Below are 13,082 nucleotides of genomic sequence, written 5' to 3' on the forward strand. Positions count from 1 at the left end.
TTTCCTTCTTTCACCCTTTTCTTTTCTCTTACCTCCCTCCAAAATCCCATTTGAGCATTTAGTTCATTTTCTTGCAACTTCAAGTAAAATAGCTATAGATTGTTAGGCTCTAGACACTTACCTTGGAGCTGTTATTCTTACCTTTGTCCTTTCTACCACATCAGAGATTTCTGCCCAATTCTTGGGAGTGATTGACATCTGTCCTGGGTGCCAAGTTATTCATGGGGTCCTTTTCTTGGATAATTGGCCAGGGATTTATTCCATAAAAGAGGTTCAGGGACACTTGGCAAGCAAGAGGATCCTCCAAGTTCAATGAGCCTGTACCTGAAGCTAATGTTGTTTCTTCCACATACATAACACTTCAGCTCATCTGAACATTGGTTGTCAGCAAAATTCACTCAGTGTGAATGACCTGGAAGCCTTGTATTCCTTTAAAAGTTTACCAGACCCTCAAATGGTGAGAGTTCCTAGGGATTGTGATGGAGTTCATTTCAGTTTCTTTTCCTTGGCTATGTAATCACCACCAATACATCTCAACTCGGCAAGAGAGCACATTGTCAAAAGCTGATGTAATCAGTGGAACGTGTGGAAGATGAGCTCCACATAGCTCTTTTACAGCATATTTATTTATAAAGTGGCTTTTAAAATCTTTTCTGCCACTGATCAAAGGCAGCGTTATTAAGTGATAATGGACAAGACAGCAGAATATTACATCAGCAAGCGGTGAAGTGGCAGGAGACAAAGGCTGTGTGGGATTGATGCACAGTGTATTACACTACAGATAACATGGAGAAAGAGCATGCTATCAGACTGCTTCATGCTGCAGGGGCAATATAAGCAGATTCTGACCATGGTAGATGGTTAAAATAGGACCATTCTTCTATGGTTCCGTTGCTGTTTGTAACAGAGATTAGTAGTCTTAACTGCAGAGCAATTCTGGGAAAGATTGTATCACAGATGTGTGCTGGCTGGGCTAGTTGCTCCAGCATGAGAAATATGCTGTTAGTACACATACCTCTCATCACAGGAGAAATGGAGGCTCCTATTGGTGTCATTGGAGCTGCCAGCTCAGGACGACGATCTTGTCTTGCATCCCATTTTGGAGCTGCTTCGCTTCATGGGTGATTGACTACCTTTTGACCTGATATGCCACATGTAAATGCAGGAGATTCAGCTGCAATAGAGAGAGCCTTTTCCCCTTTGGAGTAACAATTCACCAGAGATGGTTTTCTCAGTTATCCTACTACCTGAAAACTGTTTCCATATTCTGTCTCCATGCATCATTTTATTTTTTATTTATTGTACCCTAAATCCATTTGCCCTCCTTTTATCTTAACAAGTTATACTTGTCTGCATCTCAGTGTATGATCTGCTAAATGTTTGATTCTTTATTCAGTCATCTCATTGTCAGAACTTTCCTGAAAGATCTAGTTAACATCTTCCTATCATAGAATAGGTTCTGACTGGTGGGATGTTGCCATGACGCTGATAAAGTTGATAGACACTCTATTCAAACCCTGGCAAGAATGCTCTTTATACTGCTTGTTTATAAAGGAATATGAGTTGCAAGTTTTACTACACAGAATAACACAGAACACAGAATAAATTATCTTGCATTTTCATCTCTCATTAAACTGAAAAGGTGTCCAAGTTTGACACAATTTAGACTTCTAGTGTTCTTCCCAGCAACTTGATTTTACTTAAGTAAACTAGTCTCCATATACTGGATGCTAAGGTGGCTTTGAGCTGCTGTTTGGATGGGACTAAGGCATTTAGCAGATAAATAAGACTGTGTAGCCATTGGGAATCAGTATAAAGCCATTTCTTCTTAGGCATGTGCTCAGTGGATTAGGCTGTGCAATGAGACATGATTTATTATTAAGAGTCTTAGAGCTCACGCTACCATAGTTAAGTCAGCATTGATTTAAACGTTTCTGTGGGGTTGCTAACTGGAAGCGTGTACCTGGATGTATACAAAACCACTCGACTTGTATCTAGAACAAGTTGGTCATCTTAACTTTCAAAAAGTAATTTTGCCATTCATGTTTGATTAAAAATTCTCCGCCCACCTTCCTGGAGCTTATACTATTTGCTAGACTTCCACAACTGGAAATGCAGATGACACTTCTAAAAAATAAAAAATGGTTGCTTAACATTACTCACCCCGACTTCCTCTCTGTATTCTCAGAGGACTTCTGGGTTTAACAGAAGGGACTGAGGCAGTAGGACTGCTTGGCCTTTCTATAATTTCCTCTCCAAACATTCAGTGCTTTGAGAATACTTCTGTGGCCCCAATGGGCACTGCTTTCTAGAAGTTCCAGAAGCGTGATCGGGTCTGGGGGAGGCATATCTCTCAAGTGGGAATATGCAGCAACAAAGCTCCCTAAGTACCAGTTACTGTGATGAGTAACTGTTTAAAGTAAGGTTTCAGAGTAACAGCCGTGTTAGTCTGAATTCGCATAAAGAAAAGGAGTACTTGTGGCACCTTAGAGACTAACCAATTTATTTGAGCATGAGCTTTCGTGAGCTACAGCTCACTTCATCGGATGCATTACTTAAGTGAGCTGTGGCTCACGAAAGCTTATGCTCAAATAAATTGGTTAGTCTCTAAGGTGCCACAAGTACTCCTTTTCTTTTTGTTTAAAGTAAGTGGATACTACTAGGAAGCACAGATGGGAGATGACATCTTTAATCTAATTAAAAGCATAACTTTTGACCTATGTTCTGGGTTGGTGGTACTTGGATAACTTAACTGAACCAAAGTCAAGCAGTAAATTAACTTTCTGACCGTTTCCTGAGTTCTTAATTTTTAGAGCCACAATTTAAAAAAGGGTTAATATTTTTAACTGTATATGTTCTCCGTGTGCTCAGTCTTTTATCCTCTTCATCTTTCTAAAGTGTCCTGATGAAGTCTCAGGTGTGTGATTCATTGGCTTAAACATGTGAGGATGGTCACATTTGCTATACTTTAGATTATTTAAAGTGCAGCGTGCACCAGCTGAGTTTTAAAAAACAAAATGTGAAGTCATCTTAGAACAATGGTCCCAAACTGTGGGGCATGCCCTCCTAAGGGGGTGTGGGGGAATGTTTTGAGAGCGTGTGGTGGGGCCCAAGCCAGCCCTCATAGGGGATGGTGAGGGAGCACCACTCTGCCCCCAGCTCTGCTCTGGCCCCGCCCATAGCCTTGGCTCCAGCCTTGGCTCGCCCACAGCCTCGGCTCCCGTCCGCAGCTGCTGGGGAGGCGCAGGCAGATTACATTAGGGGTTCGAGGGGGCGCGTGACATAAAATGTCTACTGAATTTAGAATACATACAGATCTTCAGTAGAAAGTTCGAATTCTCACATGTTGCAAATAAGTATTGCCGTGAAAACAAATCTTGCTACAAGAGTAGAGACCAATGATTGCTAATATTAGATACTTCAGTGTTCTTGGCAGAATATTGGCTTGCATAAAAGATTAGATGTATAGGTGGAGTGGGCGTTAAATTATATTGCAATTCCAGTTGGGTTTGTTCATAAACTGATTACTTTGATATCTGCATTTTCAAATTTATTAGAAATGTGTGTTTTAACCTCTCATGCTAGACTTGCAGTACTTTGCAGGATTCTGACTAAAGATACTAGCACCTAACACGGTGAAGCCTTAATTATAGGCACAACTGTAATGATCTCGTGACATTCTTGGAGTCCAGGTATGAATACGTATACCAAATTCAGCAGTGCTGTATAATGTATTAAGTGAATGATTGTAACACACTAAGCAGAAAGTATCCTTTTATAAAAATGAAATGTGTACTTAGGAAAAGCAAGAGAATACAGATGTTCATACCTCTTTGCTGCTAAGTTAAAACCAAGATTCTTACAGAAAACAACAACTCATTCTACAAGGACATTGCCAAATTGCTTTGTAGGTGCTCTTTTCCCCTAAGGGATGGGCGGTACATATACACTCATCATGTTAAATGCGAACAGGCTAGACTTGCTGGTAGCTAACTTCTGCTCATCTTAAATTTGGCACTGTAATACCATGTTGGTTTGCTACTTACTGATGGACTAATGTGGCTGTAGCAAAAAGCGCGTTAGTTTGAGGTATAATTGACCCTTTTCCTTTTCAGATCAGACTCGCTGTAATGTTTGGATTCTAGATGGAGACCTGTATCATAAAGGGCTCTTGAAGTTTGCTGTTTCTGCAGAAAATCTACAAGAGACCTTAGTAGTTTTTGTGGCAGATATGTCTAGACCATGGACTGTTATGGAATCTCTACAAAAATGGGCCAGTGTCTTACGTGAGCACATTGATAAGCTGAGAATTCCCCCGGAAGAGATGAGAGACATGGAACAAAAATGTAAGTCCAATATGATTTTTCTTAAATGGCTTTTTACATCTTAATGACAGTTTGTTTAAACCATGCCTTGCTGTACTACTTCCCTAGTGCACAGTACTTAAAAGCAGGAGATAGCTAAATGTAAACTTTCAAGTTTTGACTGTAACACTGATGTTAAATCAATGGACTGTCTATCAAGTTTTTAAAGAACTCCTCCAGGTTTTGCTTGTATTCACTATCAGAATACCAGTTGAGTTAATCACTCTTTGAGTAAAGGATGTAATATTTCAAGTTGCCTTGTATTTGAGCCTTCATGCTTTCATTGAAATAGATCAGTATTTAATCAGCCAACTTTAAATATCATCAAGCTTTTTTTAAAAAAAAAAGCTACTTGAACAAACTTACACTTTTCTCTCTCTACTCACTGTTTCATATGTAGCTATGTGTACATAAATATAATACAAATATATACTTTCTGTAATTCACTTCTACTTGCCTGTTCTTTAGGGTTGGGTAGCCATGGTTGTATATTCCAGTGTCAAACTCTGGATTATGATCTAGGTGAAAGAATGCTTTAATAGGATTTTGTAGGCTATAAACAACCCCTGTCTTAAGTGTGATGTTGAGAGGAAGGGTACACTAAAACACTCTCATTTTGAGGCTAGTGGTTTCCCTGTAATGTGCTTTCTAAAGAACTACATTCCTGGTTTGAAAAAGCTTCAGGATATATTCATATGGCTAATATCCTCAGAGGAACTCTTTAAATATATTTGTCATTCTAGAATGTTGTTGTCATTGGCAGGGTTGTTTGCTACATGAAAGAGTGCTAAAATCTTCACCCCAAACTGTGGGTCGTCTTGGTGCATATGTTTGTTTAAAAAAGCTGGAGTGATGCTTGGTGTTTAGAGTTGGATGCAGTGTTACATAGGCTAGAGTCCTGAAAATAGTTTTAATGCTTTTTTTTCCAAGTGTGGCAGTAATTCTATATCTGGAAGCTCTTAAAGATTTTTAAGAGATTTCCAACTGAGATGAGAAGATATAGTGTAATAGGACTGATGCATAGGAGTGAATTCTTAGGAAATAAGGCCAGAAGACTCATGTGATGGTACATCAAATGGTGTCAGTCTTGGAGAAAGCCCATCTCCCGCCCCCAGTAAGGAGGTAAGCAGCAATTCAAACAATACAGCATGTAAGGAAGCCATCAAGCTAGAGAGCAATATGAGTGAGATGCAGCCTTCAGAAGAGAACTATTCTGTAGCTGGATGGGAGAGTAAAGTTACCTACGCCACATCCATGCCACTGGTGCTCTGGTATTGTTCCAGAGTTATGCCTCTGTAAGCCTGTAATGAAGACGCAGACTACAGCAACAGAAGGGGATTTTCCATTGCTGTAGCATCTTCACCTTCCCAAGCAACAGTAGTTAGGTTGACAGAAACATTCTTTTATTGACCTTGCTGTGTCTATGTTGGGGGTTAAGTTGGCATAGCTACGGCACCCAAGGGTGTGGATTTTTCACAGACCTGATCACCTGCTGTGTGAACCTAAATTTTAAGTGTGGACCACGTCCAAGGAAAATGGTTTGGGGGTCATGGTGGATACTCAGCTGAACGTGTGCCCCAGGTGCAATGCTGGCAATCCTTGGATGAATAAATGGGGCGGATCTTGAATAGGAGTAGAGGTATTGTATTACTTCTGTATTTGGCATGGGTGTGAACACTGCTAGAATACTGTGTTCAGTTCTGGTGTCCATAATTCAAGAAGGATATTAATAAATTGGAGAGGGTTCAGAGAAGAGTCATGATAACAATTAAAGGATTCGAAAATACATGCCTTATAGTGATAGACTCGGGGAGCTTAATCTATTTATCTTAACAAAGAGAAGGCTAAAAGGTGACTTGGCTGCAGTCTATACATACCTACATGGGGAACAAATATTTAATACTAGGCTCTTCTCTCTAGTACAGAAAGGTATAACACAAGCCAATGGCTGAAACTTGAAGCTAGAGAAATTCAAACTGGAAATAAGGCTTAAAATTGAGAGTGAGGAACCACTGGAACAACTTATCAATGGTTGTGGTAGATTGTCCATCACTGACTATTTTTAAATCAAGAGTTAGTGTTTTTTCTGAAGGAATGCTCCTGGGGGGATTCTGTGGGACTGCATGCCCACAGAATTCCTGTGCTTCCCTGAAGAAAAGAGCAAGGAAGCTGCGCGGGGCTAGGGGGGCTGGGCAACCATGGCGTAGTTTGGGGGGGGTTGCCCCCCCAAACAGAGGCAAGGCATGGGAGAGTACATGGGGTTACATGCCTCCCCATTTCTGAAAGCACAGATCTGTCCAGATGAAAGAGGCTGCCTCTTGGCTCTGCTGACTCTGCAGCTGAACGCTACCTCCTGGGTCCTAGAGCCTGTTCTCCCCTTCTGTGTGCTAGGAACCTTCCTATTTTCTGTGCAACAGTGAGTGCTTGCTGTGGAGCTGGGTAAGGTGCAGGGAAGAAGTGGGAAAGGAAGGGGGGTGGAATAGGGTGGGGGGGGAATGTGGAAGTGAGGGGAGGAGGATGGAGAAGAAAATGGGATAGGAGAATCGTGGAAGGAAGCAGGAGCCCGGCATGCGGCCCCCCCTTAGCAACAGCTGGGGCTCCACCGTTAAGCAGGCCCATCAAACGCTCACTCTGACAAGCCCTACCCCACTACACCTGGATCCCTCCGTTGAGCCCCCCACTGATCCCCCCCTAACCAGCTGCACCTGAACCCCCACCCTATCATGCCCCACTCTCTCCAGCACCCTAAGACCCTATACCCAGACCCTCCCTGCTGAGCCCCTACCACCTTCGCCTGGATCCCCTGCAGAGTCCCGTTGCCCCTGCAGCCCGAACACCCCCCCCCCATGAGTTCCTGTGCATCCAGATCTCCCACTGAGCCACCCACACCCAGATTGCCCCACACAGAAACCTCTCACCCCACACCTGGATCCCTCCACACTTGGATCCTGCTGAGTTGAGCCTGCCCGCCCACACCTGGTGCACCTGGCGCAGAGGGGCAGGGGCCCAGGGTGTTTCTGGGGCAGGCCCAGTCCTTGCACTGTCTCAGGATCAGATGCAGCCTCACTGCTGAATCCCTGAACTGCAGAAGGTGGGGACTTCAGGGTGATCTCCCACCTGAATGCAGCCGGTGGCCTATGCTCTCCACTGCCATGCTGGAGCCACATTTCTTTATTGACCAATACAATTTGCAGAATTTTGCAGAATTTTAAAATATTGTGCACAGAATTTTTAATTTTTTGGCACAGAATTTCCTCAGGAGTAAAGGATATGCTCTAGTAATTATTTTTGGGAAGTTCTGTGGCCTGTATTACACAGGAAATCAGACTAGAATCAGTGAATGCAGTGGTCTCTTCTGAATGGAATCTATGAAGGTTTATTCTCAGAAGGTTTCCCACCACCAATTCCCAACTATATACAGGCTTCACAGCTACTTTGCCTACAACAGGCCTGGCCAGCAACAGACTAGGAGGCTCCCACTTCCTTCTGTTCCTGACCTTTCTCTTTTCCTCTTCCGCTTTTCGCTGGAAGCCTTTATAGCAGCCTTTATAGCTCCGGACTAATAAGACTGGCAGGAGCGGCCAGTTACCAGGCAGGCACCAAGGTATTCACCTAGCCCCACTCCATCCCCTTGTTGGGATTGGAGTGGCAGGAGCTGATTAAAGGCTTCTCAACCAGTACCCTGCCACACTCCACCACCAGATTTCAATTTGCTGAATTCGGTCTGAACCATCTGTTTTGCTCAATGGTATGCAGCCTTCCTAGCTACTGAATCCTTGGCCACTACGTAGGCTTGTTGGGTAGCATGCAGTGAGTTCAAGAGTTGACATATTTCAGGGTCATTCTCATCAAAGTAGTCCTGATGTTTCCCTTTAAACAAAGCGAAGAACTTCAGCAGCCATATTATATGTCAAGTCCCAAAAATGTTTCCAGGCTAGCTCTACATCCACCGAGGCTTCTGTCACTAAGGGAAATTCTTCCATGAGTTGTTGTTGGAATTAAGTGTCTCAGTTTTCAAGGCTTGAAGTATTGATATGGGGACATCATGGAGCTCTCTTTGCCATAGAATAACGTAACTATTTTGAATTAAGGCGCGTCCAGGTCATCTTATACTTGTTGGTCTGTTGAAACACTTAGTGACGACTAGATTGTACTTGGTACATTTGGAAAGTAGTAGCAAGCCATTAGAGTTCTTGTTACCAACTCCATGACAACCTATCACGTCACCCCAGGATAAAGTCACGACCAGCCTTAGCATGGAAATCACCTAGAGTGGTCAACTTATTACATGGGACTGATGTGATGACACTATCAGGGGTTTGATAGAAGTCCTCCTTATCCTCCTCCGGATTGATCATTTTTAGCGTACGTGTTGATGGTAAGAACATAGTGAGCTTTCACAAAGGCCAGTGTGGAGAAGCATCGGTCTGTCGTTGACACCATTTGGCAGTGACTCTTTGCAGGCAATCAAAAAGCAAGTGGCAAAACCCCACACCAAAGCACGTGCATTTATCCTCAGATCTGCAAGTCCAATAAAAGATGTAATAAGCACCCACTTCTTCTGGCTGCAACTCACCAGCAAGTTTTGTCTCACTGAGTGCCTCAATATCTATATTGTATCATGCCAATACTCTACTGAGTGTAGAAGTTCTGTGTTCAGTTCTGTCACCTCTGTCAGAGCATACAAATATTCCAAGCTGCAAAATTTATTTGGATCTTCCTTATATTTAGATTGCAGAAAAGTTGGATGACCAGTCAGGTATGGCATTTTGAGGGTATGTCTATGCGACAATGAAAAACCTCTGCCTGGCCCATGCCAGCTGACTACAGCTTGTGGAGCTTTGGCTAGGGGGTGGTATAGATGTTCAGGCTCAGACCTTGCAGTGTCCTAGAGCCCGGGATCTAGCCCGAACCTTTGTCTGCACTGCAATTAAACACCCCTTAGCCTATGCCCCATGAGCCTCAATCAGCTAGCACAAAAAGTTTGGGAGGAGCAAGTATTTTTTAGGGATTTTTTCCATTCTCTTCCCCATTTGAAGAAACAGCACTCTAGATAGGGCTGCTCTGACACCCAGGAAGATTACAAACATGACATTTTCTCTAGTCTATAATGAACGACTCTACTCCATCAGCTCCAGGAAAAGTGCCAGAAGAAAAACTGCTCTTTATATGATGTTCAGTCAATTTAGCTAAACCTTTTGATTCTGTAAATCGTGAGGGATTCTGGAAACATTTTGTTAATCTTTGGATGCCCTGCAAAGTTTATTTCTGTCATTTGGTCCTTCCATAATGGGTTGATGGTCAGAATTGTGGAAAATGGCAAGATATCAGACCCCTTTCTGGTCACTAGTGGCAGCAAACAAGATTTTGTTATTGCTCCCACACTTTTCCACCTTTTTTTGGGCTGTGCTTATGGATGTATTTTGTTGCGTTGTTAGAGGAGTATTTATAAGTTCTACACTGATGGGAAGTTGTTCAAGCTTCAATGCTTTCATGTGCGCAGTGGCAGATTGACTCTTTAAGGAACTTTTTATTTGCTGGTGACTGTGCACTCTGGTTGCTCATTCAATTTATAACTGGTTACTTAGCTCATGCAACCAATCAGCCTAAAGAAAACTGAAGTACTGTATTATCCTGTGCTGGGGATGTGCATGTCTACCCAGTTCTTAAGATTAACCACTCTCCTCTCAAGTCCATGGAGAAGTTTTACTACCGAGCAAGTGTGCTGTCACAGAATGCCACAGTTAATGTTACCCATCACATAGGCAAGGCCAACTCTGCATTTGAAATGCTGTCACACTGCCTATGGAACTGTAACGTCTGCAACGGTCATGGACAATTTTGTCCGTCCCACGTGTAACCATATTGTGGTTCTCACATTGGTCTGACCTCACATATACGTGTTCACCAATAATGTTCGATGAATCCTTGTATGTTAACATCGATGTGAGACTCCATCATCGTCATTTGGGTGGAAATTCAAATTCAGTTAAAAATGCACCACAGCTTTTTATTTTTTTTTATGAAAATCACCATGTATTGGGGGGGTACACACACACACACCTCTACTCCGATATAACACGAATTCGGATATAATGCGGTAAAGCAGTGCTCCAGGTGGGCGGGGCTGCGCACTCTGGTGGATCATAGCAAGGTCGATATAACGCGGTTTCACCTATAACGCGGTAAGATTTTTTGGCTCCCGAGGACAGCGTTATATCGGGGTAGAGGTGTGTAACAAAAAAGTTTATCAAAACATGTTTTGCATTTAAAACTGATTTATTTAACAAAGGAAGAAGTATCTGTAGTTAGGGAATTGAACTGATTATTTTGGGTTACCAAATCCTTTGAGACTTTGTAACTAGTAGATCTCATCCACTCACACGTAGCTTTTGTTCACAGGTTGAAAGAGGAAAATAAGCTTTCCTGCTTTTTCAGCTCTCAGTTGGTTTCTTAATTTTGAATGAATTAGTCATTTAACTGAACTAGTTCAATAAATTGAAACAAACTATTCTGTTTACACCTTCAGAGATGACTACTGATGTCAAAAGCTGGCTTAGCATGTCAGCAAACTCTGATTCCAGATGCTCAGCCAGTGAGTTGAAACAGTTCAGTGGTCTAGCTTTATTTGAAACTTAGTAGCAAATGTAGTGCTTAGTATTCTTTTTATTTTTAATTTAAATTATTTTAATATAATGTAACTTTAAGACTTAAGTTGTAAAGTTCAAATTTAATTTAAAGTGGGTTTATTTAAAAAAATAATGTAACTAAAAAATCAGATTTTTTTAATACAAATAATTTTATATCCCCCCCCAACTTGTGGAAGCTTCTCTCTGACATCTTTTCAAGGATTTGTAACAGTCAGATCAATCTCAGCAAGGTTGAAACAGCTCTCAGTATTGAAACTATAGGCTCAAACGACATATATACCCTAAGTAAATAAAAAAAAAGGGGGGACCAAAAAATGGCATCCTGGCAGTAAACAGAGTAAAAGAGGCAAAGACAAAAAAGACATTTTTTGTAAAAATGGGAAGTCAAATCCTACTGAGGAATATAGAAAGGAACTTAAACTTTGGCAAATAAAGTATAATTAGGTAGGCCAAAAAAGAATTTGAAGGGTAACAAGCAGAAGACACAAACTAACAGCAATTTTTTTTTTTAAGTACATGAGAAGGAGGAAGCCTGCCAAATAATCAGTGGGGCCACTGAAAAATCAAGGTGTTAAAGGCGCACTCAGGAAAGACAAGGCGATCGCGGAGCAGCTAAATATATTCTTTGCATCTGTCTTTGCTATCTGAGCCATTCTTTTTAGGTGGCAAATCTGAGGAATTGTAGCCTATTGACGTGTCAGTAGAGGAGGTTTTGGAATAAATTGATAAATTAAATGGTAATAAGTACCAGATAGTATTCATCCAAGAGTTGTGAAGGAGCTCAAATATGAAATTGCAGAACTACTGACTATGTTATGTACCCTGTTGCTTAAACTAGTCTCTGTAGCATATAGCTAATGTGATGCCAGTTTTGTAAAAAAGACTCCAGAGGTGACCCTAGCAATTTCAGGCCAGTAAGCCTAACTTCATTACCAGGCATACTGATTGAAACTGTAGCAAAGAACAGAATTATCAGACACATAGATGAACGTAATATGTTGGGGAAGAGTCAATATGGCATTTATAAAGGGAAATCATGCCTCATAGATCTGTCAGAATTTTTTGATGGTGTCAAACATGTTGTCAAGGATGATCCAGTAGATTAAATGTATTTGGACTTTCACACAACCTTTTATAAGGCCCTCATCAAAGGCTCTTAAGCAAAGTAGGCAGTCATGGGATAAGAGAGGGAAGGTCCTCTCATGGAGGAATAAATGGTCAGTTTTCACAATGGAGAGAGGTAAATAGCAGTATCCCCCAAGAATCTGTACTGGGACCAGTGCTGTTCAGCATGTTCATAAAATCTGGAAAAAGGGGTAAAAAGTGAGTTGGCAAAGTTTGCAGATGATACAAAATTACTCAAGCTAGTTAAGTCCAAAGCTGACTGTGACAAGTTACAGAGGGATCTCACAAAACTGGGTGACTGGGCAACAGAAAGGCAGATGAAATTCAGTGTTGATAAATGCAAAGTAATGCACATTGGAAAACTTAATCTCAGCTATCCATACAAAATGATTGGATCTAAATTAGCTGTTACCACTCAAGAAAGAGATCTTGGAATCATTATGGATAGTTTTCTTAAAACATCAGCTTTTTTGGCTGCCGTTACACTTCGAACAAACAGAATATTAGAGATATAAGAACATAAGAATGGCCATCCTGGGTCAGACCAAAGGTCCATCCAGCCCAGCATCCTATCTGCCGACAATGGCCAATGCCAGGTGCCCCAGAGGGAGTGAACCTAACAGGTAATGATCAAGTGATCTCTCTCCTGCCATCCATCTCCACCCTCTGACAAACAGAAGCTAGGGACACCATTCCTTACCCATCCTGGCTAATAGCCATTAATGGACTTAACCTCTGTGAATTTATCTAGTTCTCTTTTAAACCCTGTTATAGTCCTAGCCTTCACAACCTCTTCAGGCAAGGAGTTCCACAGGTTGACTGTGCGCTGAATGAAGAAGAACTTCCTTTTACTTGTTTTAAACCTGCTACCTGTTAATTTCATTTGATTGCCCCTAGTTCTTATATTATGGGAACAAGTAAATAACTTTTCCTTATTCACTTT

General features: G+C 41.7%; 1 protein-coding gene across 1 annotated transcript in view; it reads left to right on the forward strand.

The window, feature by feature from the left end:
* The window catches only part of DYNC1LI2 (dynein cytoplasmic 1 light intermediate chain 2), a 47,744-nt gene that overhangs the window by 4,214 nt on the left and 30,448 nt on the right, over positions 1-13,082 (forward strand). The window contains exon 4 of the mRNA XM_048870597.2: positions 4,116-4,346. Within this exon, the coding sequence (XP_048726554.1) occupies positions 4,116-4,346 (231 nt within the window). The remainder of the gene's footprint in view (positions 1-4,115; positions 4,347-13,082) is intronic.

Source organism: Caretta caretta, chromosome 12 (assembly GCF_965140235.1).
Source record: "Caretta caretta isolate rCarCar2 chromosome 12, rCarCar1.hap1, whole genome shotgun sequence".
Lineage (NCBI taxonomy): Eukaryota > Metazoa > Chordata > Testudines > Cheloniidae > Caretta > Caretta caretta.